Consider the following 25,064-nt stretch of genomic DNA (forward strand, 5'->3'; position numbering starts at 1 on the left):
AGTGCACTAAAGGGCTTTCGGGGTAAATATAGTGTCTATTCTGATATTCAGGAACACATGCTGGCCGGGTCTGGTTTCAGAGTTCCTGCCAAGCCTCTTAAAGCTCTCCCGGTGCCTCACTCATAGAGGGTTCCTCTGCCCTTTGGGGCTGGGCCTTAGGGATCGGGACCTGGGGTTTCAGCACAAACATCCCCACCACCGCCACCACCCCCACCCCCTGCTCCCCCGTTCCTGTGTTTCCAGGTGGTTCAGCAGCGAGCCATCTGGCCTTTCCTCTCTGGTTGGGGGTGAAAAGCCCAGGAAATCTGTTAAACAGAATGGAGCCTGTTGCAGAGTGAACCACTAAGAGGTGTGACGTGAGCGATTGGAAGCGGCAGGTTGCGGGTGATGCTCTTTAGTCAAGCTCTGCCACCTCTCTGAGCCTTAGCCTTCTCATCTGTAAAATGGGCATAACGCTCATCTTGCAGGACTGTTGGGAGAACAAAATAAGATGCTGCACATCCACAGCAGACTCTGGCCCATGAGACGAAAACTATGGTTGTCTTTAGCGATCAGCAATCCTAAGACTACACTCGCGATGGAGCACGAGGGACGATCCTGTGAGGAAAAGAATGTAGACATGTATGTGTGGCTGGGTCATTTTGCTGTACAGGAGAAAAGTGACAGAACACTGTAAACCAGCTATAACGGAAACAATAAAAATCATTAAAAAAAAAAAAAAAAAAAAAAGAATGTTAAGACTAGGAGTTCCTGCTGTGGCGCAGCAGAAACAAACCCAACTAGTATCCGTGAGGATTCAGGTTCGATCCCTGGCCTCCCTCAGTGGGTTAAGGATCCAGTGTTGCTGTGAGCGGGGATGAGGGCTGCACACTTGACTCAGATCTGACGTTGCAGTGGCTGTGATGTAGGCTGGCAGCCACAGCTCTGATTCAACCCCTAGCCTGGGAACTTCCCTATGCTGCAGGTGCAGCCCTAAAAAAAAAAAAAAAAAAAAAGAAGAAGAAGAAGAAAAAGAAAATATAAAATAAAATAGATGGGATTATCCCCTCACGTTTACAGATGAGAAAACTGAGGCTTAGAGAGACAAGTGACTTGCCCAAGGTCAAAGTGAGGAGCTGAGATTTATATTCAGGCCGTTTGGCTCCAGAGTCCACACTCTTAATCACAGCTATATTCCTTCCCACAAAATGCTAAAAAAAAAAAAAAGAAAAGAAAAAGAAAAGAAAAAAAAAATCTAGTTCCTGCTGTGATGCAACAGGATCAAAGGCATCTCTAGAGCCCTGGGACACAGGTTCAATCCCCAACCTGGCACAGTAAATTAAGGATCCAGCTTTGTCACAACTGTGTCTTGGAGCTGATCTGTGGCCAGGGAACTCCATATGCCATGAGGCAGCCTAAGAACAAACAAACAAACTAACAAATAAAATCTCCTATTTGGAGTTCCCATTGTGGCTCAGGGGGTTAAGGACCTGATGTTGTCTCTGTGAGGATACAGGTTCTATCCCTGGCCTCACTCAGTGGGCTGAGGAGGTAGTGTTGCCATAAGCTGTGGTGTAGATCACAAATGTGGCTCGGATCCAGCATTGCCATGGCTGTGGCATAAGCCACAACTGCGGCTCCAGTTTGACCTCTAGCCTGGGAACTTCCAAATGCCACGGGTGTGGCCATTAAAAAAAGTCTGTTTGCTAGAGTACATATGCTCCTTCTATAGATAGATGCTCCATGTACACACACACACACATACATATGTACATATGTTTGTGTATATGTATGGGTGGGTTCTATTGCTGACCATTGTTCTAGATGCTGGGGGTTGCAGAGAACAGTTCTTGACATGGGGAAATAATTTATACTCCATAGGAGGGTCACGGAACCATTGACAGATTTTTTTTCCTTTATCGGCTGCCCCCATGCCATGTGGAAGTTCCCATGCCAGGGATCAAGTCCACGCCCAGCTACAGCAACACTAGATCCTGAGAATTGAGCTTGTGCCTCCACAGGACAAGCCGGATCATTAACCCACTGTGCCACAGCAGGAACTCCTACACAGGTTATTTCAATATCCTGGGGAATTAAAATCCACGTGGGCCTGTCTTACAGCAAAGGACGGTGGACATGAGATCTTGGTTCTCTTTCTTGATCTGGGGGTGGTTCCACGGCTCTGTTCATTGAAAATTCATTAAGCGGTACATGTAGGGTTGGCATACTTTTCTGTATGTGTGCTGTACTTGGATAAAATTGACACTTGAAACATTTAAAAGGGAGCCAAGGGCCTTGACACTCAGAGCATGGAGCCAGGTTGGTTTTGACTTGCGTCTCAGGGGCTGATCCCCTCCCGCCCTGCCTGGGTGTCTCATCAACCACTGGCTCCATTCCCCAGACGCCACCTGTGCTGTCTGGTGATGTCAGCTTCTCTCAGGTGACTCCAGAAATTCGTTTCTTCCTTGGCACCTTCAGGAAGAAAGTGCCTGAAGATAAAATATATATATATAATTTTTTTTTTTTCCTGAGAGAGCAAAGTTTGCGAAGTTGAGTTGGAGAAAGGGAGGTTCTCTTTGTGAACATTTTAGTGGATTTCCTTTCCTTCTCTCAGGATCAGTCTCTGTCTTGATATTGTGACAGTGACACAGATACACGGGGTGACTGATCATTTAAGAGAATGAGGCAGGGGCCGTTGCGTACAAACCCTTCTGCTCCAGAGAACCTCAGCATGCCTTCCCTGTGTTGGACGCGTTCCGGTAAAAATCCATTTCACCCCGTTTCAGGCATGCTTGGTTCAACAAAACACAAACTTCCATGGGACCGTCATTCGCTGGGCGGGTACTCAGCAGAGCCCCAAACATGAAGAAGTTAACTGGATTATTGTCCTTATTCCATGACAGTACAAATACCACAATTCGGCATAAGCAGACAGAGCGATTTTATTGAAACATCCAGGGCTTTTTTTTTTTTTTTTTTCCATAAATGATGTGTTCACTAACCACATATTTTTAGACGAATCTAAGCTAGGATGCATTTAGGGTCATTAGAATTTGGCAGTCCTTTTTAGTTTCAGAAACCCAAATTATGTCTCTAACAACCTGTGGTCTCAATAACATGTTAATTTAAAATATAAGATACATTTATATAATATCATAACTATACACATTAGGAAACATGCAGCCTGCCACTGCTTCAAATAAGACTTTCATGTTTTGCAATGTTTATTTTTAGAAGCAGAAGTGCCTGGCAATTTAATTTAAGCACAACAATTCAAACATTTGTTCCACTTAACTGTGATAAGATGTCATTCAATTTGACCGTTTTCTCATTTTGCCACTTGATTATCCCTTCAAACTGATTTTCCTATAGGTAGAAATTAGGAAATTTAGAAGAAAATATGTTTTAAAAATAACACAAAACAAAATTTTAAATTCATTTCTTCTGGGTTAAAATAAAAATGAAAATATGGGATAGTCACACATACTATCAATTTGTGTGTGTCACTAAAGAAAAAAAGTTTCTGGATTCTTGCATCAACAAAACTGTGGGCAACAAATTTACATTCTTTGTAGTCAAAGCCTTGTTTTCCTCTTTCTTCAGCTTCTTGTACTCTTACTCAATATGCTTCCTCTTTTTTTGGTCATCCTTAAGCTTGAGATGCTCATTTATACTAGCGTGTCAATGGTTGATATAGTTGTAACCTTTATCTCACTTAAAGATACAGGCATTATAACAGGCATCAGAAGCTGAAGCCAAAGGTATATAGTGAAGGGTGAGACAGCAGGTGGAAGGTTTACTTGGACCACAGCCTTGAAAAACCCACCCCAGAGATATTCACTGTGACAGATCTGGCAGCCATGAGCCCTAGCTAGCACATGGACACCTTGCCCAGGGCATCTGAGGGCAGGTGCCCAGAAACACTGACAAGGGCACGCCCAGCAAGGCCGGGAGCAGCATCTGTTTCCCAAACACCTTCTGAAGCCTTGGGCTCCTGGAAGTCATGTTGAGAGTGCTGACTGCCTTTTTGCATACTTTTCTTCTCTGCGAATTCCAGGCGGGCTGCCGTGTATCTGCTCGTGGCCATGACTGACACAACCATACACAGGGCAAAAGAGCCCCACGCGAGGCTGTCAACAAAAGGCAGAGTTAGGAAAGGGTGTGGGGCTGATTCAGGTCTTCCTGCTGGGTGTCAGTCTGGTGAAAAACCAGCTCTGGGTTCTACCCAGTTTGGACCCGGACTTTCGCATCACAAATTTGAGAGAGTGGCCAATGTGGTGTTGTAGCCAAAGTGTTGATGGTTATGAGGATGGATCCCGGTGTCATTGCCCTGAGCTCGTGCTGGGGGTTTGCACCCATCTCTTAGTAACTGTGCCACCTCAGGCTGGCGACCTCCCCTTTTCGTATCAGTTTCCTCATCTGCAAAAGTGGAATAATAGCAATGCTGCACCCAACATGGTTGTGAGGAATTCAATGAATTAATGGGTGGGAAGTCCTCAGCATAGTAGCTACTAACATATGTTACTTTTTGTTCTTGCTGGCTGGAAGCCAGGACACTGGCCTTGGGCATTGTTATTTTTATACCCTTCTGTTCTGGAAGCCTGCTGCATTCTGAGTTGATGGTCTATTCTTTGCATCTTTCCCAGAACCTAGCAGAAGGGTTGCTGAGAAAGAACCTCTACAAGGGGGCATTTGTGTATGTTTCCCAGGTTAAATAGACGGCTCCATAGCCAATCATCTACCAAAATACCTACCAGCGGGTATGTTCCAACCCACTCCAGGGTTTCCAATCATCCTTAAACATGACTTGACAAGCCAGCATACCAAGATCAAGAAGAAAGGCCCAACAATAACCAGAAAAAAAGACTCTAAAGGAGAAAGATAACTCAAGGAACAGAAGAACACAGCAATAAAAAGAAAACATACACACAGGAGTTCCCGTTGTGTCTCAGTGGTTAATGAATCTGACTAGGAACCATGAAGTTGCAAGTTTGATCCCTGGCCTTGCTCAGTGGGTTAAGGATCTGGCATTACTGTGAGCTGTGGTGTAGGTTGCAGACACAGCTCGGATCCTGCATTGCTGTGGCTGTGGCATAGGCTGGCGGCTGCAGCTCTGATTGGACCCCTAGCCTGGGAACTTCCATATGCCACGGGAGCGGCCCTGGAAAAGGCAAAAAGACAAAAAAAAAATAAATAAATAAAAAGGAAAGAAAGAAAGAAAACACACACACACACACTCTCTCTCTCTTTTTTTCTTTGCTTTTTAGGGCTGCACCTATGGCATATGGAGGTTCCCAGGTTCCCAGGCTAGGGGTTGCATCAGAGCTGCAGCTGCTGGCCTACACCACAGCCACAGCAACTAGGGATCTGACCCACTTCTGTGACCTACACCATAGCTCATGGCAACGCCAGATCCTTAACCCACTGAGCAAGGCCAGAGATCAAACCCACATCCTTATGGATACTAGTTGGAAAAAGAACACACTGTGATTAATATCTTGAGGGGTATATGAGAAGATATTGCATCAATAAACAAGATAAGGATACATGAAAAAGGGACAACTAGAAAACAGGGAAAATCATTTGGAAATTCAAATAAAATCCAAAATAAGAATTCATTAGAAAGGTTAGAGGGCAATTAGAAAGTTTTTGGAAATTCCAAAAAAGAGAAAGAGATTGAAGACATAAGGGAAGCAGTAACATCTTGATAATTATTCCAAAGGGCCCAAAAATCTAAGTAATGGGAGTTCTCTAAAAAGATAACAGAAGACTTAGGAATAGAAACAATCAAGGAAATAACACATGGCAAATTCTCAGAATTCGAGGCCATGAGTGTTCAGATCGAAGGCCTCACCAAGCACATGAGAGAACGAAGGAGAATGAAAGAAGATCCTTTTCAAGGGACTTTATCCTGGCATTTCAGAACATCAGCAATAGAGCAGAAGACAATAGATTACCTACTGTAGAACCTGAATCAGAATAGTATGGGACTCTCAATGGAAAAAAATATATTCTAGAAGGAAATGACAACACGCCTTCAGAATCCTAAAGGAAGATGATTTTCAGCAGAAAATTTTATATTCCACCACACTCTCGAACAAGATGGAACACTGAATAAATACATTTCTAGACGTTCAAGGACTAAAACGATGTATCGCTCATTGAACCTTTTCTTTGGAAGCTCCTATGGGGTGTGCGCCCACGAAACATGGATGCAAACCAAGTAAGATGATGATACAGGAGTTAGGACACAAGGAAACAAGGGACTCTGCTCCATTCCAGAGTGGAGCAGGAGGATGGAGGGCTCTGATGGAGCAGGAGCAGGAAGAGGTAGGACTAAGAGACTGTTGAGTACCATTTTCTTTTTAAAAACTTCTTGCATATACATCTTAATATTTTATGAAAAATTAAGACATTCAAAGCAATAGGAAACAAAGGCAAAACGAAATGATATTGGTAAGAAACCGACCGTTCTTCAGACTCAAGTGATGTTTGGGATTTGCTTTCATCCACAGCAATCGGACCTTAATATAAATTGGCCTTGGTTCCTGACCCACCCAACATCCATCGGAGCGGTTCTCTCAACTGTGTGCAGTGCTGGTGACAACACCTCAGAAGCAATGGCACCTGCTCAGAGGGGGGCGGCTGAAGGGATGCACAGGTGGAGGGAATGGTGTAAAGAAAAACGTTTATAACAATTAACTTCTTCAGATTGGGAAGATGAAAAAGAGTTCAAAGTCTGATGCATCCTGAAGCTTATGAACAGCTGTAGCACAGGCGTAGTCACCCTGGGCTAGGAGGAGGAGGAAAGTAACACAAAGAGGAAAGTAACACAAGAGGTTAGGATGAAAAAGTAAGTACATGTACGTATATTTTTAAGATGGAGCCATGCTTCAGTGGCCCACATCAAAGAGAACCACTGGTCTTTATGAATGGCTGAGTCTTTCTCTTAAAGAGAGATCTGCTCTATTATGGCCCATCTGTCCATTAGAATCAGGGGCTGGGTCTCATCTCAGTCAGGTATTGAGTAGGCATTCTGACAGGACTTTCCCCCTTAAGCTGTGTTTAAGAAGATGATAGCAACTCTATCTCCATTTCTTGAGCACTTTGCTCCATGCCAAGAATATCATAAACATAATCCCTTTATACTCCCATAAAAGCACTTGAGGCAGGGAGCATCATTTTACAGATGAGGAAATGGGTCTACAGAAAGTTTCAGAAGTTAACCCAGAGTCACAAGAGTAGCAGGTGGCAGCGTTAGCATCTAGGTCAGCGAACCCACAAAACGTCTGTGCATCCCTGTTGGCCTTAGGGACTTGAGCACCACGGCCAGCCACTCACCAGTATGACCAGCCGTAGTCCCACGTCTGAGGCTTCCAGTCTTCAGGTCCGAGGTTCACCGTGATTTGGAAGATGGTTGTGTACATCATGTGGGCCACCATGGCGAGGAGCCCTGCACCAGGAAAGCTCGTGAGCCACGGCGAAGAATGCAGTTTCTCGACGGTGCAGGAGGTGGATTTCAGGAGCCCACTAGCATCCTCCTGGAGCCCACCCGAGTAGCCCAAGTTCTACCTGTACAGTAATTTCTCAGGGCCACCAGTCCACACAGTGGCATATTTGCCAAGTCATCCCGCCCATGGCCACCTCTTTCTGTTGTATCATGTCTCGGGGTTCCGATGCATAGCCCTCTTTCCCAGCACAGACGAGAGGTCCTTGGGCTGCATTCAGCCTGGAGCCATACGTTCCTCTGTGCTGTCATGTTATTCTTTTCTTTGTCTTTTTAGAGCCGCATCTGCAGCACACGGAGGTTCCCGGGCTAGGGGTCCAATCGGAGCTACCGCTGCTGGCCTACACCGCAGTCCCAGTCATGCCATAGCTGAGCCACATTTGCAACCTACACCACAGCTCCCGGCAACGCTGGATCCTGAACCCCCTGAGTGAGGCCAGGGATTGAACCTGCATCCTCATGGATACTAGTCAGGTACGTTAACCACTGAGCCACAGTGGGAACTCCATGTTATTCTTTTTAATGAGAATTGTTTGCTAACGCTTCAAAACTTTGCATAAAATTCTGAATACGTTCTGGCCAGACTAGACTCGCTGGCAATAAGTAGTGGGAACTGAAGTCAGCTGCCAATGTGATTTTCTGTTGTTTGGAAGTGAATTGACTTTTTTGCCTAGAGACCAGAGGAAAAATTTTTCTGTAATAGTTTTAGTGGGATAGGCCTAGGGATTGAAGGTACTGTGTCAATTTTTGCAGGTATTTGCAAGGAGCTTTCTTTCTTTTTTTCTTTCTTTCTTCTTCTCTTTACAGCCACACCTGCAGCACATGGAGGTTTCTGGGCCAGGGGTTGAATTGGAGCTGCAGCTGAGGCCTACACCATAGCCATGGCAACACTGAATCCAAACCATAACTGTGATCTACCCCAAAGTTTGTGGCAATGCCAGAGTCTTAGCCCACTGAATGGGGCCACAGATCAAACCTGCATCCTCACAGAGACCACCTCAGATCCTTAACCTGCTGAGCCACAGTGGGAACTCCTGAAGGAAGTTTTCTATATATAGATATTGGTCTCTTGTTCAAGAAAGTTCCCTTGAATTTTACTTTTAAATATTAGCTATTTTATTGTTTCATCTTTCTTTTTCAGGGACTCCCATTAAACCTAGGTTTTAATCTAATAATTGTCTGGCAAGCAGTGAGCCACTAGGGATTGGCTTCAGTAGTTCAAGTAGAAATTAGTTTTTAGTGGAGAGGCCATGATTTGCATATGAAGGGGCATGTTTAAAGTTCTTATGATGTGTCTGCACTTATAAGTCCTTAAACAGGAGTTCCCACTGTGGCTCAGCGGGTTAAGAACATGACCCAGTGTCTGTGAGGACGCAGGTTTGATCCCTGGCCTTGCTCAGTGGATTAGGATTAAGGATCCAGCATCGCCACAAGCTGTGGGGGTGAGGCTTGGATCTGGTGTTGCTGTGGCTGTGGTGTAGGCTGGCAGCTACAGCTCCAATTGGACCCCTAGCGTGGGAACCTCCATATGCTGTGGGTACGGCCCTAGAAAGACAATAAATAAATAAATAAATAAATAAATAAATAAATAAATCCTTAAACAATTCCACCTGAAGTCACATTCAGAGATATCCAGAAAGAGGCCTACTCATGATGAGAGAGGAGGGGATGTTGGGGAGACATGGGGAGGAGTCGTCTGGCCTCTTTGCTATAAAGACCCAGAACTGGGATTTTATCGTCTTATTCACTGATGATAAGACGTGGGGAAAAAACATTTTTTAAAATAATTTTTTAGAAAAGGAGTTCCCTGGTGGCCTAATGGTTAAGGACCCAGCATTATCACTGCTGTGGCTCAGGTCACTGCTGTGGCACAGGTTCCATCCCTGGCCTAGGAAATTCAAGGGCACAGCCAAAAACAAACAAACGAACAAACAAGAAACCTTGGGGTGGATGCATCACTCCCATCAAGCACAGAAGTGACTGGGTTGATCCACTACGAACTTGGTGTATCCAGCCAGAGAAATGAAGGAGGTTGTACGTTCAGGGTTTTTTCCTTGGTGGAAAGGCCCACCCGGGAGACCAAATAAAGTTGTTCTGAAAGTGACTTGGAGAGCCCACAAGTAAAATAAAAAAGAGATTCTTTACTCATGAGGGATATTTACCCCCAACTTGGATAATAATTTTTAACAAGTCACCATTTTTTGCATACTTGCTATATCCCATGAGCCTTCTTATTTAGTCATCACCAGAGCCTTTGAGATAGCTAGTTTAGAGAAGTTAAGTCATCTGCCCAGGGTCACGCAGCCCTTAGGTGGGAGAGCTCTGAACCCAGGCAAGATTTGTGCACAGACACATGCCTGACTACTGTTCTAAGTCAGGCGATCTCTATTCTCACAGCCAGTGGACGCCGCCCTGCCACCTTCCCAGGGTTGTGATAAAGACGCACGGAAATATTTTATTTCTCCATTTGTGCCTATCCCTTTTTTTCTCATCCATCAGCCATTGCTTCCACCTATGGGATTAACGTAGTAGCTTCTCCAGTGGGCCGTTGTCCTGCCGAACTGGCCAATGACAGGAGGAGCCAACCTGGAGCTTTGCCTCTCTGCCTTTGGGGCAGCCTGTGGGGAATTTGCCTGTTCTGAGGATGCTCTGGGAGAGTACCTGCAAGCGCCGTGAGGATGGCTACAGAGGCATCCACCTTGAGCCAGTGGAAACCAGAGCTGTGATAACTCACTCTGGAGCCCAGGAGGATGGCGCTTGTCAACGTCAGAAGGATATTCAGGACCTCTGCCCCAATGGACAGCCACAAAACACCTGCAAAATGTAGGGAAGACGGAGACGGTGGGAACCTAGAATTCAGAAGGAGCAGGACGTTCAGTCCTTTGATGTAGTTCATTTCCAAACCAAACCAACCAACCAACCAACAAAAAGCATCATGGGAGGGTGGGGAAACTGCAGATACTCCTGCTGAGTCTTGGAAAGTTGACAGTGAAAGGGGGCTTCTGGGACTTGAAAGTAAAAATTGTCATTGCCTAGAAGGAAAAAAAAAACAACTAAGCAAAACTCGGATGCGAAAACTTGAGAGATACTAGGCGTCTCCATTCCTTGGTTCAAAAGTTAATGAGTTGTTTTGATTCCACCAGAAGACACTGTCCTTTAAAGGAGACGATGAATTTACTCAAGGTGGGGCAGAGGAGTCTGAGAGTTTAAGAGATTCGAGGTGCCAAAACCTCACTTGTTTCTTTGTGAGCCTAGGATTTACCCTCTGGATGGACCCCATCTGTAGCTTCAAGGAATGGTGTTGGATGTGGAAGGGAATGACAAGGGGACAGGGAGAGAAATGAATATTTGCAAAAGGGCTCCTCTAAGGGACACGACAATGAATGAAACAGATGCAGTCCAGGCCGTCATAAAAGGTGTATTCCTCCTGGGAAAAGAGATACTAAGAAATTAAGTACTAACTCGATGAGTGTTATAATAGAGAAGAAAACATGCTGTAGGCAGTGACGAGCTCGTCTCATATTTTTCCTACTCTGTGTTCACTTTTCATCATAGCCTGAAATCAACCATGGTCCGAATATTTACACCATCGAAAGTGGCAAACACACCAATCAGGGCTTCCCCTCCCCCCTGCAAAGTTGGTCATGGAACATGTTCTAGCATTATTTACTATAGGGCACGTGAAAAGAGCCTGTAGCTTTGGCTTTGGGGTTCAACTTCATGGAAAAAGCACAAAAAGCTCTTTTATCTCTTTCCCCCGACTCTAACCAAAACCATAGAGATTGTCCAAATTGCGAGGAGGGCTGGTAGACAGAATCTGAGGAAAGTACTTACCTTGTTCTTCGGCTGGTACTACACTCTGGAAACTCCTACACCTTTCATCTAGAAGGAAAAGAGAAGAGAATCCCAAGTAGTGTGACCTTGACACACTGTCCTCTAGTCCCTGACATGTATTTGGGTTATTCTGGACAAGGCTTGGGGAGTGTGGCTTTATTGTTCCTGGACAGGGGGCTGCCCCTCCCTATGGGAGCTTGCTATAGTCCTTCCCCAGTGAATCGGGGAGGGGGGGGCACGTGCCTTTCTTTGGCCAGTGGATTGGGATTGGCCATGAGGTGGGCCACTTCCCGTTGGAAGCTTTAGAAGCCAGTTTTTGTCTAAAGGTTTTCATTCTCTTGCCTCTGTGATCACAGAAGCATATGTCCAGATGGAGTCTGTCTGTCTGCATTTCGAGTGGCTCCAGCGAGGGGATGCCCCTTGCCCTCCTGAAAAATACAAACAGAGCTAGAAATGAATTTGCTGGTTTAGACCTCTGGGATTTGGGAGTTATATGCTATTACAGCACAACCTAGCCCATCCGGTCTGACGCTGCCAGCCTTAGATCAGGGATACGCCACTTCACAAACCGCGCCCGTTAGGATGTGAGTCTCAAATCATTTGTTTCTGGCTAGAGGGAAAGTAACAACGTTTGCAATAATCTTAAAAAATAAATTAGGAGTTTCCGTCGTGGCTCAGTGGTTAATGAATCCGACAAGGAACCATGGGGTCGAGGGTTCAATCCCTGGCCTCGCTCATTGGGTTAAGGATCCGGTGTTGCCAGGAGCTGTGGTGTAGGTCGCAGATGTGGCTCAGATCCCAAGTTGCTGTGGCTCTGGTGTAGGCCGGCAGCTACAGCTCTGGTTAGAACCCTAGCCTGGGAACCTCCATGTGCCACAAGAGCAGCCCAAGAAAAGGAAAAAAAAAAAATTAGAACAGATTCAGAACTCTCTCTGCTACTTGGTGAGCCAGTGACTTGCACGCCACCCTGCTTTCTGGAGGAGGACAGGAAGGGAAGGGGTTATTGCGTGTGTACTGGGTGCTGGGCAGAAACCCCCCGCAGACCGTTCAGTGCTCCTGGGAATGCGCTTGGCCTGTATCATCTGTGCTGTCGCACATACTGGCTAGGAAGTCTTGCTGCCCAAATGCGTAGTCCCTTTGAAGAGATCACGTGCTTAAGTGGCTGCTTAGTGTGGGGATGTAACCAAATTCTGGTTTGGGGGGTGAGTGACAGATGGAGGGTTGGGACCATGGCAGACTGCAGGTTTGGCCTTAAAAAGAAAAGAAAAAAAAAGACTGGCTTCTATGCCTGTTCCGTCACAATCAGGAATCACAGGAAATTTCTCGACCTCTCTGAGTCTTGCTTTCTCCAGCAGCGATACGGGTATCATCACAGTCCTCCGATGAGAAAGTTGCAAAAGTGTGTTGTGAACTGCTTTACCCTTTTGATGAGTTTCGTTATTGATAAAGGCAGGGACAGACCTCCGTCACTGACAGGTTTGGAGGCCAGGTTCAAACCAGGTGGTGGAGTCCGGAATTGAAAGTGGGTTTTCTCACCAGAGACCCTGAACCTTTTCCCACATCACCACCTGCAGTCTTTCTGCTTACCACGGAGGACTGAGGGTCTATCCTGTCCTTACTGCCACACAGGGCTGCCTTGTCGCAACAGAATGGGGAGGAGGACAGGTACAGAGCCAGGGGCAGAGCAAAGCGAGAACGGAGGCCAGCCCAGGGGATTAAGAGAATTCACAATGGCTTAGAAGGGCGAGTTTAGCCTGGGCGAACAGTCAGACGCCTTGATTAATATGAATCCTCAGAAATGATGTTCCTTTTGGATAAGGCCAGCAGGATTAAAAAGAAAAATCTTTATAAATCCCATGAAGCCAGAAAGGCGGGTGTTAACACAGCTCCACAGAGGTTCACCAGCCAAGCGGTGCAGCCGGCCAGCCCGGGAAACAGGGTCAGTCCTAGGGACTGACTCTGTCACTCGTCTGCTTGGCCTCCCCCTTCCCACACCCCCCCAGCTATGGGGTGTCCAGGACCCTCTGTCCTTGAACTTTCTGAGTTTAGCAGAACTGCATAGAATTGGAAATCAATACATTTTGGGGTCTAATTCGTTCGTCCAAGGAAAAACATTTAGTCAAAGCACTGCCACAACTTGGAGGCTCCCTTCCCTCCCCGCTTCCTTCCTCCCTTCCCTCCCCCCTTCCTGCCTTCCTTATCCATTGCATACAGAAGTTTCCAGGCCAGGGATCAAACCCGAGCCACAGCATCGACAATGCCAGATCCTTCACCGACTGAGCCACCAGAAATTCCCAGGAATTTTTGTTTCAAACATTCACTTCAGAGGATGCTTTCTTCTTTCAAAAGCATTAGGAACAACTAATGCCATTTACAGCAACATGGATGGACCTAGAGGTTATCAAACTAAGTGAAGTCAGAGAATGACAATTATCATGTGATATCGCTTATATGTGGGATCTAATTTAAAAATGACAAAAGAACTTATTTACAAAACAGAAACCGACTCACAGATTTCAAAATCAAACTTATGGTTACCAAAGGGGAAACGTGGAGGCGGAGACCTGACTAGTATCTTTGAGGATGCAAGTTCCATCCCTGGCCTCGCACAGTGAGTTAAGGATCCGGCGTTGCCCTGGGCTGTGGTGTAAGTCACAGATGAGGCTCGGATCCTGCATTTTTGTGACCGTGGCCGTGGCTGTGGCCAGCAGCTGCAGCTCCGATTGGACCCCTACCCTGGGAACCTCCATATGCTGCAGGTGTGGCCCTTTAAAAAAAAAAAAACAGGAGTTCCCGTCGTGGTGCAGTGGTTAACGAATCCCACTAGGAACCATGAGGTTGCAGGTTCGGTCCCTGCCCTTGCTCAGTGGGTTAACGATCCGGCGTTGCCGTGAGCTGTGGTGTAGGTTGCAGACGCGGCTCGGATCCCGCGTTGCTGTGGCTCTGGCGTAGGCCGGTGGCTACAGCTCCAATTCAACCCCTAGCCTGGGAACCTCCATATGCCGCAGGAGCGGCCCAAGAAATAGCAACAACAACAACAACAACAAAAAAGACCAAAAAAAAAGACAAAAAAAAAAAAAAAAAAAAACAACAAGGAATGTAGATTTCTAGACCCCATCCCAGATCTGTGGAATCAGAATCTCCAGGGCTGGGTATTTGGATTTTTACAAATTCCTGGCTGGTTGAGATGCACACCATTTGATAACCGGTGGGAGGCTTGTAGACAGACACCTGCGGAAATAGAAGCAGATGGGGACATGCAAAGGGAGGGGAGGTCCTCAGGCCCTTTGCCTGTGGGTGTGGTGAGCGTATTTTCCAAACCAAAAGCCTGAGACCATCTTGGGGACCCTTCTGGATGCAGGCTCACGAGCCTCCTGTGTCTATGAGGGTACAGAGAGTGGACTTCTAGAAAGATAATGCGTGTCCCATAAGAGCGGGGTGGGGGAGGCCCTTCCTGTAGCCTTGGCTCCAGGCCCCCCTGCAGTGTCCTCACCACACTTAAAGCGAAGCCCATGAGCACTGGCCTGGACACATGGCTGGGTCAGCCTTGGCACTGCCTCTCTGCCTCTCAGAGGGTTGCTACTTGTTGCCTTTTAGTTAGACCTCAGGAATAAACAACTACTGCCCTGCGTATGGAAAAAGAAAGGCAATTAGAAACTCTAGGAAAATAAAAAATCAATAAGAAAGTAACAAGCCTGAGGTCAGGACAGGGATGGTTGGGGGGTCCATCTCCTCTCCACCCTGAAGGCTGTGTTTTCCCAGCAGGAAGGGAAGTGCATCCTCGCCCCAAGCACGGGGTTGGGGTCCGAGCCAGGCTGCCTCACACTGGGGAGCCCAGTTCCTCCCTTGTGAATTCCTCCCAGGGTAAATACACCCTTTTCTGAAATAAGTCCTTCAAATTCTAACTTCCCCTTGCCTCTCCTCTTCCCTCACCATCACCCAGTCCAGCCCACAGAAGCTCCAAAGATGCCCAGCTGGGGCTGAGTAACACGGTGGGGGGAGAAAATGGGCTTGTTGCTGTGTGACCTGAAATTCTCAGGTCTCAGCTTCCTCATCTGTGGGTTGAGGAAATGCTGTTTACGTTACTGGGTTGTTCCAAGCCTTGCCTGAGATAAAGGTCTGACTTGTAAATGATTTTCCTTCTGGTAGATGCTCCATAAAGGGGGTTCCCTTCCCACCCGTGAGGATGAGTTTGTTTCCTAAGAGGACCTTCCCCTCCAAGACCCCTTAGACGTGCAGGGATGCCGATGAGCGTTGAGTGGGGACCCTTGAGAGTCTCCAGGGGTGGCGTGACAAAAATAAAGGGTAGATGCTCATGGGTGATAAACACTCGCCGTGTATCTGGCGCTGTTGCCGAAGTTTTATGTGAATCCTGTTGTCTCATCTTTAGGGTAATAGATGGGTACGACCATTGTTCCCATTCTATAGATGAGAAAACCGAGGCTCAGAGGGGAGGAGGGCCCCGCTTGAGGAGGCACGGGTGATCCGCAGCAGAGCTGGGGTTCAAACTCGATAGCCTGGTGCCGGAGCTCCTGCTCGTGGCCGCAGTCCCGCGCCCATCACCCCAGGACCCGAGGGCCGTGCTCACCTGCGCTGCCGAGGCTCTGCTCGCACGACTGCCAGAGCCCCACGTGGAACCTGCGCTGGATGAACTTGTCGTCCCCCATCTCCCAAATGTACTGGACGGCCTGGCTCCCGTTATCGCCGCTGCCACTGCTGTAGTGGATGCAGTGCGACCCCCCGGGGTGGCCCTGGCACAGAGGCTTTGCCACCCGCCGGGTCCCCTCACACCAGTAGCTGCTGCCCACGGCCGTGAGGGAGAAGGTGAGGGCGAGGCAGACGGGGAGGAGGGCCAGCGCCTGCTGCCACCTGGCCCGGTCCATGGCTGAGTGCGGCGCGGCGGCAGGATGAGCAGCGGGGGCCCCTTCCCACCTCGTCCTGGTACCCGCCCCTCCCCGCCCACCATCTGGCATCCTTGCATCTTCCCTCACATCCCCTGGGGAACCAGTGCACGCCAGCATGTGGCATCCCGAGGAGCGGGCACAGAGCTGGGCCGTGCTCCCTTCAACACTGTGGGCCCCCAGTCCTCCCTCCCCAGAGCGTGGAGGTGCTGCGGAGGGTGCTGGTGTTCTGTTTTTATTCTCTTAATTGTGGTGAAACACTCGTAATATGGAATTTACCATCTTAACCATTTCTGTTTTGGCCACGCCCACCACCTGTGGAAGTTCCCAGGCCAGGAAATGAACCCGCGTCACAGGAGCGACCCAAACTGCTGCAGTGACGCCAGATCCTTAACCCACTCACCACAAGTGAACTCCCACCATCTTAACCATTTTTAATTTGTATGTGTGTGTGTGTGTGTCTTTTTGTCTCTTCTAGAGCTGGACCCGCGGCATATGGAGGTTCCTAGGCTAGGGGTCTAGTGGGAGCTGTAGCTGCTGGCCTACACCGCAGCTCACAGCAACACCAGATCCTTAACCCGCTGATCGAGGCCAGGGATTGAACCCTCGACCTCATGGTTCCTAGTCAGATTTGTTAACCACTGTGCCACAACGGGAACTCCTGGAGCACGCAGGTTGTTGATCCTGTGTTAGGCACCTCCGAAGACCCCCCCCGCCCAGCTAAATGGAGAATCTGCCAGCCTGGGCAGGTGGGAGGGAAACCCAGCATCGTTTGGGTCAGTACCACGCTGTCTGTACTCCTTTGCTGGCAAAGACCAGGGCTGTGTTAGGTGCTGTGTGCAGCCTGTGAGCCGCGTCTCCTGCTTGCCGGCCGGTCCTGTGGGAAGAGGTGTTCCCTCGTTTTATCACTAGATGGCAACCTTCCAACGGGTGGGGAGGTCCTGGGTAGCCCCCCAACTCTTGTCCCTTCAGAAAAAGGAGGTTTTTGAGGAAAAGTTCCGAGAGGTTAGAGTATTCTTACCCAGAGGCACTGTCCTTGCCAGCAGGCAACTTGGGAGACAGTCTGCAGCCTGCCGTGGAGGCTAACTTCCCGCCTGCATCAGAGGATCAGGGCCGTCGTCACACGGGCAGTTTTTTCCCTCTCGGCCACTCCATCCCGCTCTCTGCTGTCCCAAAGAGGCGACCGCATCGATTGCAGGTCACATCATGACGTGAGTCCATTTTGGGGGTCTGGGCTCATTATGAGTGTTTTACTGTTAAGGTTTAAAATCTTGCCACATGGGATTTTTTTGGTTTTGTTGTTTTTTCAGATTTCCAAGACTTTTCATTAAATGATGCTCCCTTGTTTTCCCCCCACTGTTCAGAATTCACTCACTTGGGTAAGTTAACCAAGAGGAGCTACTCTGGTTCAATTTACGGAAACAAAAACACAACGAACCTAAATGGAAACGTGGTCTTACTGTTTGCTGACCTGCCTTTCATCCAATCAGGACATCCCCTGCCTGGGCCTCCAGTTCAGGAGGCTGGAAAGAGCTGGAAGGGGATGCTGGGAGTGGGGAGCAGGACACGGGGCCGTGGGTAAGAAGGGCCAAGCAGAGTTTTCAGAGGCACGGTACGGAGCCTTCTAGAGACAAGCAACTCAGCTAGAGGGTTACAGTCAAATATGGCCCCTTACCAAGTAGCTGTGGTCAGGCGACTGGTCAGAAGACCCGAGCATCCCAGCTCTGCAGTGTACTTGCTGTGTAGCCTTGGGCGAGCCACCTAACCTCTCTGATTCCCAGTGTCTCAGCTCTCCATGGAGAAATGATCAAACCCTTACAGAGTTATCCTGAGGGTTATCAATGTAGGGCAAAAAGATTTTGAAAATGTGAGTTGTGGTGAGGAAGTACCCACACATTTTGTTGTACAGCAGAAATGATCAGAACGCTGTAAATAAAACTTGAAAAAATGCAGGGAAAAAAAGACAGTACACACGCATGAGTTAGCAGTGATGGATCATGGGTTCTGTCAAAGGCCCTGCCAGGTGGGCTGGGCGACCTTTGTGGACAAAGAGTGACATCCAGCAGCATGCACACTTTCTAACTTTTCAACACATGGTCTTGCTGTTGTGTAGATGGAACTCGAGTCACTGAGTGGGGTTTTGCTTCAGGCCCTGGGTGGGGAGCCGGTCTCTCTGGGGCTGGGCGGCTGTCCTCCGTCTACATGTCCGCGGAAAACAGGGCCCAGAGGAGGCCCTGCCTTTGTGGCTACGCTCAGCCTGGCCTGGACAAGCTCAAAGCCTTAGTAAGAAATGCCCCCCCCGCCTTATTAGGATGCCCATCTCAGACGTGGCCGGGGGGCCCATCCCCGGCCACCAGTCCTCAGCGGCTGGATCCCAGGCCTGTCCCACCCTGATCCTGTGCAGAGAGCAGGACTTTGGGGGTGGAACCCACAGACTGCCTTGCCTTCCTCCCAGAGCAGCCTCTGCGGAGGAAGTCCCAGGAGCACAGCTGACTTGGGGGAGGTCTGGGAAAAATCTCCCTGCCCCTGGGCGGAGGGGGGGTGGGGGTGGGGGTTGATCCACCGCCCATGAGACACTTGCGAGATGCAGTAGATGCCTCTCGACTGGGGCAGCCGCTCTGGGCGCGGCGGCGTGCAGGGGGTTTGTGCAAACATTTTCTGGCTGTAGGGACAGGAATGCAAGAGGGGGCAGCCTGGGGTACTTCTTGGACTGTTGGCGCGATGTGCCGGCACTTGTGACCGCGGCGACGGGAAGATGAAGATGAGGCCGGAACGGAGCCGGGCGGGGCCCGGGAGGAAGCGAGCGGGGCTCTTGCCTGAAGCCCACGGGCTGCCCGCGGGCATCCCTGCCGCCTGGGGGGCCAGGCCTCTCCCCTCCCCGAGGAAGCGTGCTCCCCGGACTCCTGTGAGGCCCTTCATGGCCCTGCTGTTTCTGGTTTCCATCAAGCAAGTAAGAGCCGTTTATATTGTTACTGTTATTGTTATCAGTTGTCTGTATTTTCTGATTCTAGAAGCACTTCAGGCCTCTTGTAGGCAATCTGGAAAATATACAACAGTATTAAGATAAGAATGATCACCCCTAACCCGACCATTCAGAGGTAATCACTGTTAATATTTTGGCATATTTTCTTCATATACTTTTTCTATGCATTTTTTTTTTTAACACAGCTGGAATTAGGATGCAGAACACATTTTGGATCCTGGTCTCCTGTTTACATCATATTATACGCATCTTTCCATGTTAGCTTGAACTCTGCAAATAGCATTTAAAATTCCTGCATATCTCCTCCTGTCCGTTTCATCATTCTTTCGGGTTTGCGTATTTAGGTTGAACGGGTGGATCCTTTTATTTTCTTCCTTCCTCCCTTTTTTTCTTCTTTCCTGTTAAAAAATACAGAATGCTCATTGTTTTAAAAAATAAGCTTATAAAATCTGGAGTTCCCGTCGTGGCCCAGCGGAAACGACTCCGACTAGGAACCATGAGGTTGGGGGTTCTATCCCTGCCCTCGCTCCGTGGGTTAAGGATCCAGCGTTGCCATGAGCTGTAGTGTAGGTCGCAGATGCGGCTCAGATCCCAAGTTGCTGTGGCTGTGGTGTAGACCGGCAGCTGTAGCCCCAATTGGACACCTAGCCTGGGAACCTCCGTATGCCGCAGGTGTGGCCCTAAAAAGCAAAAAGAAAAAAAAAAAGAAAAAAAAAAAAGAAACTTATAAACCCCAAAGAGGTATAAAGATAAACTACAAATCACTGTACTCTCTCCACCCAGAGCTCACCCTTACATTTTTTTTACCTTATACTTACAGACGCTTTTGTACCATTTATTTACATAAAGCTTGAAAAAAAAATCACCTCATGCTATAACATGCTATACATATTTTCTTGCTTTTTTCCTAGCAAAATACATGAATAACACAAGCTAACATTTTTATTGAGCCCTTACTATGCACCAGGTCTGGTGCCCTCCTATTATCTCACTTCATGCTCTAGCAACCCTGGGAGGGAGGGTCTCCTGTGAGTCCCATTTTACAGGAGGTTGAACTCTTTCTGCGTCTCTAACTGGAGCTGCCCGGCATGGTGTTTAAGGGCTTCAGGAATGTAACAAAACGCGTGTGACCATTCCCTTTAGGGGGGCATGCTGACAGTTTGTTCTAGTCTTATCCAAGGAGGCGAGACCTTTGCCCCTTTTCGAGGTTCGGCTTTTATTCTGGGCCATGATGCGAAGGAGCTTCAGTTCCCTTCCTCTGAAGCAGGAAAGGTCTTGAGAAATGCTTCTCTTCTCCTTTGGTCTGTGGGCAGAGCGCATCTTGATTTGCAGCCGCCAAATTCTGCATCCCTTTTGCCTCCAGTGTCTCTGAGGTCAAATTGTCTATTAGATGCAAACAAGCACTGCAGCACTTGGCATCTAGCATAAACCATCTTGCCCAAACCTCATGAGGAGCCTCGGAGAAAGGTATTGTTACTGAACCCATTTAACAGACAGGGAAGTTAAGATGCACAGGAGCCAGGTGATCGCCGCCGTGCAGCTTGGGAGCAGTGGGGCCGGCGTGCCTACCCCCAGGGTATTTGAAGTCCTGTGTTCTTTCTTCCCTAGCGTTCCTCTTCCTCGGAAGCTGCTGACACCTGAACATTTCTGTTACAACAGCAGGCTCTGCCGTGCCTCGGGCCGGCTTATAATGCTGACAAAGCCACACCCTGGTATTTCCATCGTCCGTACTGTGCCTGTGAGCAGTGTCCCCTCCCCGCCTCTGCCACCCGGTCTGTCTCCAGAACCTCCCCCTCTGTGCTGAGGTGCGTGTATCCAGTCCCGATGCCCCTTCCTCTTGGTGATCCGTCTTAAACACCATCTTCTCTCTCCAGATGTTTATGGGATGAGGCGTTCCGTAGATTTCCATGATGAGTTGTGCCTGGATATGAGTGACCGTGGCGTGTTTCTTGGCAGGAAGTCTTCATAAAATTCACTTAATGAGGAATTCTCACGGATAGTTTAGTTTCCAAATTCCAGCTGGGGAAACGGTGCCATCTTTTCACTCCCCCTCCCCCAACTCATTTATGTTAATTAGTAATTGCTCCGGCATCAAAAAACATCAACTCTCCAAGGCTCTTTGAGAAGCAAAATGTGTGGCTCTTTCATATATGGCTGATGGGAATGTAAAAAGGTGCATATTTTTAAATTAAAACAAAAAAAAAATTTGTTTTGGTTCGGATAGTCTGGCAGTACATTGCCTATGACCCAGAAATTCCAATTCGAAGAATTTCTCCTAAGAAAATAAAGATGCGCTCAAATGTTTAGCAGTGACTGTTTTCATTAGGGCATCATTTATATTTGCAAACATCTAAAACAATGTAGATGTTATGTACTAGAGTTAAAAAATCATATCACATTCGTCCACGGAAAATTAAATGGATACTCTTGAAATGGTGTTTTAAAAGTGTCATTCTTGAAACGGAAATATATTCCCAATATATCGTCCAGTGAAGCAGAAGATTTAACCTCTTGGGTTACAATTCAAAAGAGAAGAAAGAAAAAGGATGGATGTGAGGGCAGAGAGAAGCTTCTGGAAGGAGATGGTTGTGTCTGAGTAAAAAGATTAAGATCCCATTGTCTCCCCTTTTTCCTTGTCTGGACCTCTTAATTTTATTTACAGTGAAGTCTGTTCCTTCAGTTACGAAGAATAATAGATGCTTCATTTAACGCAAGTCAACCACGGCTTTCCCCCCTTTCTTTTCCTTAATCCCTTCTTAGCCAATTTAGTCCCCGAGGCTGGTGGCTCATTCAAGGACAAGGGGAATCAAGATCAAGCTGGACTTTTCCAGGTGGAAACCACCCACTCACGCATCTCCTTTCTGCGTGACTTTGTTTGGATTTGACTGTGATTGAACTTGGCTTTGCCTCTTTGGCTTTTGGTGTCGTTAGGACAGTACCTGGGAAGGTAATCTGTGTTTGTCCAGCTCCCTAGACAGACCAGATTCAGTGCATCTTAGGTTCTCTTTTTTTTTCTGCTTTTGACCACGGGCATTCGCCATGTCAAAGAGCAGGGGGGCATCGGGGAAAGTTAGTCCAGCACCGGCTCACACACACCATTGATTTTCTGATCGCTTCTCCTGCCAGGTCTGGGTAAAGTCCCTGAGGAGAGAAACAGCACTTGATCTAAGAAAGGGTCTTACTTGGGTGACTTGGAGGATTCTGGAAGCTGCTGATTTGGTTCTGCCCTGAATTTGTGAAAACAATATAGTCAATTATGGTCCCATTAGGATGTGTATTTCTTTCTTTCTTTTTTTCTTATCTTTTCAGGGCTGCACCCACAGCATATGGAGGTTCCCAGGCTAGGAGTAAATTGGAGCTACAGATGCCAACCTACGCCAGAGCCACAGCAATGCCAGATCTGAGCTGCGTCTGCGACCTACACCACAGCTCACAGCAACGCCGGATCCTTAACCCCCTGAGCAAGGCCAGGGATTGAACCGGCCACCTCATGGTTCCTAGGCAGATTCGTTTCCACTGCGCCATGATGGGAACTCCTGGATGTGTATTTCTTTAAACAGTGTGTTGCTAATGCTCCATTTGCCTCTTGGGCCATATCAGCGAGAGATTATTAATAGAGATTTAAAGCTCACTGTGAACCGAAATCAAGGGGTAAATGCCAATTATCTTATCATCACAATCATCACAATGACTATTTCTTGTCTAATCCCCCGGTTTCCAAATTGTGTGCTAAGGTACCCCAGGGCATCACTGGTAGATGTCTTAATTTTTTTGAGAGAAGCAGCAGTACAAAATGTTTTCACACTGTGGCAATGACTAACTCGAGGGAGTTCATGGTTTCAACATTGTATCATGGTTCATTCCTTTTGATGATGTCGCATCTTTGCAAAGCTGGGCTTTTTCTGCAGTTCCTGTGATAAAAGGCAAATACCCCACAAGAGGTCTGTGTAGAGCAGGGACACAGGTGGGGGTGTCCTCTCTGATTCTTAGGTTTGAAGCTTGTCACCTCCCAGCAGGCACTACGTTGTTAGGACGTAGGAACTTATTTCAGTTGTTTGGACCTACTGACTTAATTAGTGGAAATTTATTATTTTTTAATTAAAGTTGATTTATGATGTCGTGTTAATTTCTTCTGTACCACAAAGTGACTCGATCATACATATATGTACATTCTTTTTTTATATTCTTTTTCATCATCGTCTATCCCAGGAGACTGGTTGTCGTTCCCTGTGCTCTTCAGTAGGGCCTTGTTGTCTATCCATTCTCAATGTAGTAGTTTGCATCTCTACCAACCCCAAACTCCCAGTCCGTCCCACTCTGCCCCCCTCCCCCTGGGCAACCACAAGTCTGTTCTCTATGTCTGTCAGGCTGTTTCTCTTTTGTAGGTAGGTTCGTTTGTGCTGTGTTTTATTTATTTATTTATTTATTTATTTATTTTCATTTTGGCCATGCTGTGGCATATGGTGTTCCTGGGCCAGGGATCAGGTGCCATATTTTAGATTCCATGTGGAAGTGATATCGTATGGTATTTGTCCTTCTCTTTCTGACTTACTTCACTTAGTATGATGGCCTCCGGTTGCATGCATATTGCTGCAAATGGCGTTATTTTTTTCTTTTTCATGGCTGAGTAGTATTCCGTTGTGTCTGTGTACCACATCTTCTTAATCCATTCCTCTGGCAATGGACATTTAGCTGGTTTCCATGTTTTGGCTATTGTGAATAGGGCATTTAGCTGGTTTCCATGTTTTGGCTATTGTGAATAGGGCTGCTGTGAACATAGGGGTGTGTGTATCTTTTTGAATTATGGTTTTGTTCAGATAATTAGTGGAACTTGAGGTCTTTCTTTCGGCCTGGGGGTCCTGTGGAAAAATTATCAAGACGTGAAAAACGCTAAGAATTGAGAAAGTTTGGGAACGATGACCATGCTAGCTCTTCTTTGGAAAGTTGGCTGTGTGATTCTCTGGAAACATTGCAAAGGAGCTACTCACAGGCCCCACCATGAATGCCCTGGGCCTGGGGGAGGGGTGCACACCGGGCGGAGGAGGGGGTAGATTCGACCATTATTTAGGAGGTGAGACCTGCCTGCCTGTGGGCTCGTAGGTGGCTTTTGTTTTATTGTGTGTATTCTCGCTCACTCTCTGTTTGAATACCTTTTGGTGGAACATCTTCCCAGTTTATGATGGCCTCTGCCACACTGGTCCTACCTCATTCTTTCAGATTATCTACCTGGCACAGGAAAGCATTCGGTGTGTTACCGCTTGTGAGAGGAGACCAAGCTGGAAAGCCGAGGGACTAGCTGGGTGATCTTCGCCCAGACCTCATGTTTAACCCCTCCCGTGTTCATCCCACCCCTTCTGCCTCACAACTGTGCCTCTGTTTCTTTACCTGGAAAATGGGGAGGAAAGAGAACATAGCTCCTGTGCTAGTGGCTGGTGTTCAGAGATGAAAGCCTACCTCAAGAGTTCCCATCGTGGTGCAGCGGAAACGAATCCAGCTAGGAACCACGAGGTTGTGGGTTCGGTCCATGGCCTCACTCAGTGGGTTAAGGATCTGGTGTTGCCATGAACTGTGGTGTAGGTCACAGACGTGGCTTGGATCTGCCGTGGCTGTGGCTGTGGTGTAGGCCTGCAGCTGTAGCTCTAATTGGACCCCTAGCCTGGGAACCTCCATATGCCTTGGGTGTATCCCTAAAAAGACCAAAAAAAGAAAAAAGAGAAAGAAAAAGAAAGAAAGCTTATCTCAGCCCCAAGGAACGTACGGGGTTGTGAGTGCGAGGAACAAGTGGGACCTGTCGGTGACAATATAATATGATGGGCTGTTTGTCGGCCACAGGGACTGAGGAATGTTCGCAGCTCCAGAC

General features: G+C 47.7%; 2 protein-coding genes across 4 annotated transcripts in view; one reads left to right on the forward strand and one right to left on the reverse strand.

The window, feature by feature from the left end:
* Window positions 1-3,850: 3,850 nt before the first annotated feature.
* GSG1L2 (GSG1 like 2) lies at window positions 3,851-16,203 on the reverse strand. The gene is made up of 5 exons (XM_013981324.3): window positions 15,909-16,203; window positions 11,321-11,368; window positions 10,148-10,300; window positions 7,321-7,432; window positions 3,851-4,109 (listed from the first exon to the last, which is right to left on the reverse strand). The coding sequence occupies exons 1-5, from the start codon at window positions 16,201-16,203 to the stop codon at window positions 3,851-3,853; spliced, it is 867 nt and encodes a 288-aa protein (XP_013836778.3).
* Window positions 15,315-25,064, forward strand: part of GLP2R (glucagon like peptide 2 receptor) — a 70,725-nt gene continuing 60,975 nt past the window's right edge. Inside the window, exons 1-5 of one of the 3 annotated variants that reach the window (XM_084982710.1) lie at window positions 15,315-15,500; window positions 15,552-16,144; window positions 17,268-17,432; window positions 17,532-18,504; window positions 18,890-19,171. In XM_084982710.1, coding sequence (XP_084838836.1) covers window positions 18,424-18,504; window positions 18,890-19,171 — 363 coding nt within the window. In that variant the 5' untranslated portion in view covers window positions 15,315-15,500; window positions 15,552-16,144; window positions 17,268-17,432; window positions 17,532-18,423. 3 annotated transcript variants of the gene reach the window in all.

Source organism: Sus scrofa, chromosome 12 (genome assembly GCF_054392235.1).
Source record: "Sus scrofa isolate SSC_HxYL_T2T_F1_AM1 chromosome 12, Sscrofa_HxYL_maternal_Yorkshire_Landrace_v2.0, whole genome shotgun sequence".
NCBI lineage: Eukaryota > Metazoa > Chordata > Mammalia > Artiodactyla > Suidae > Sus > Sus scrofa.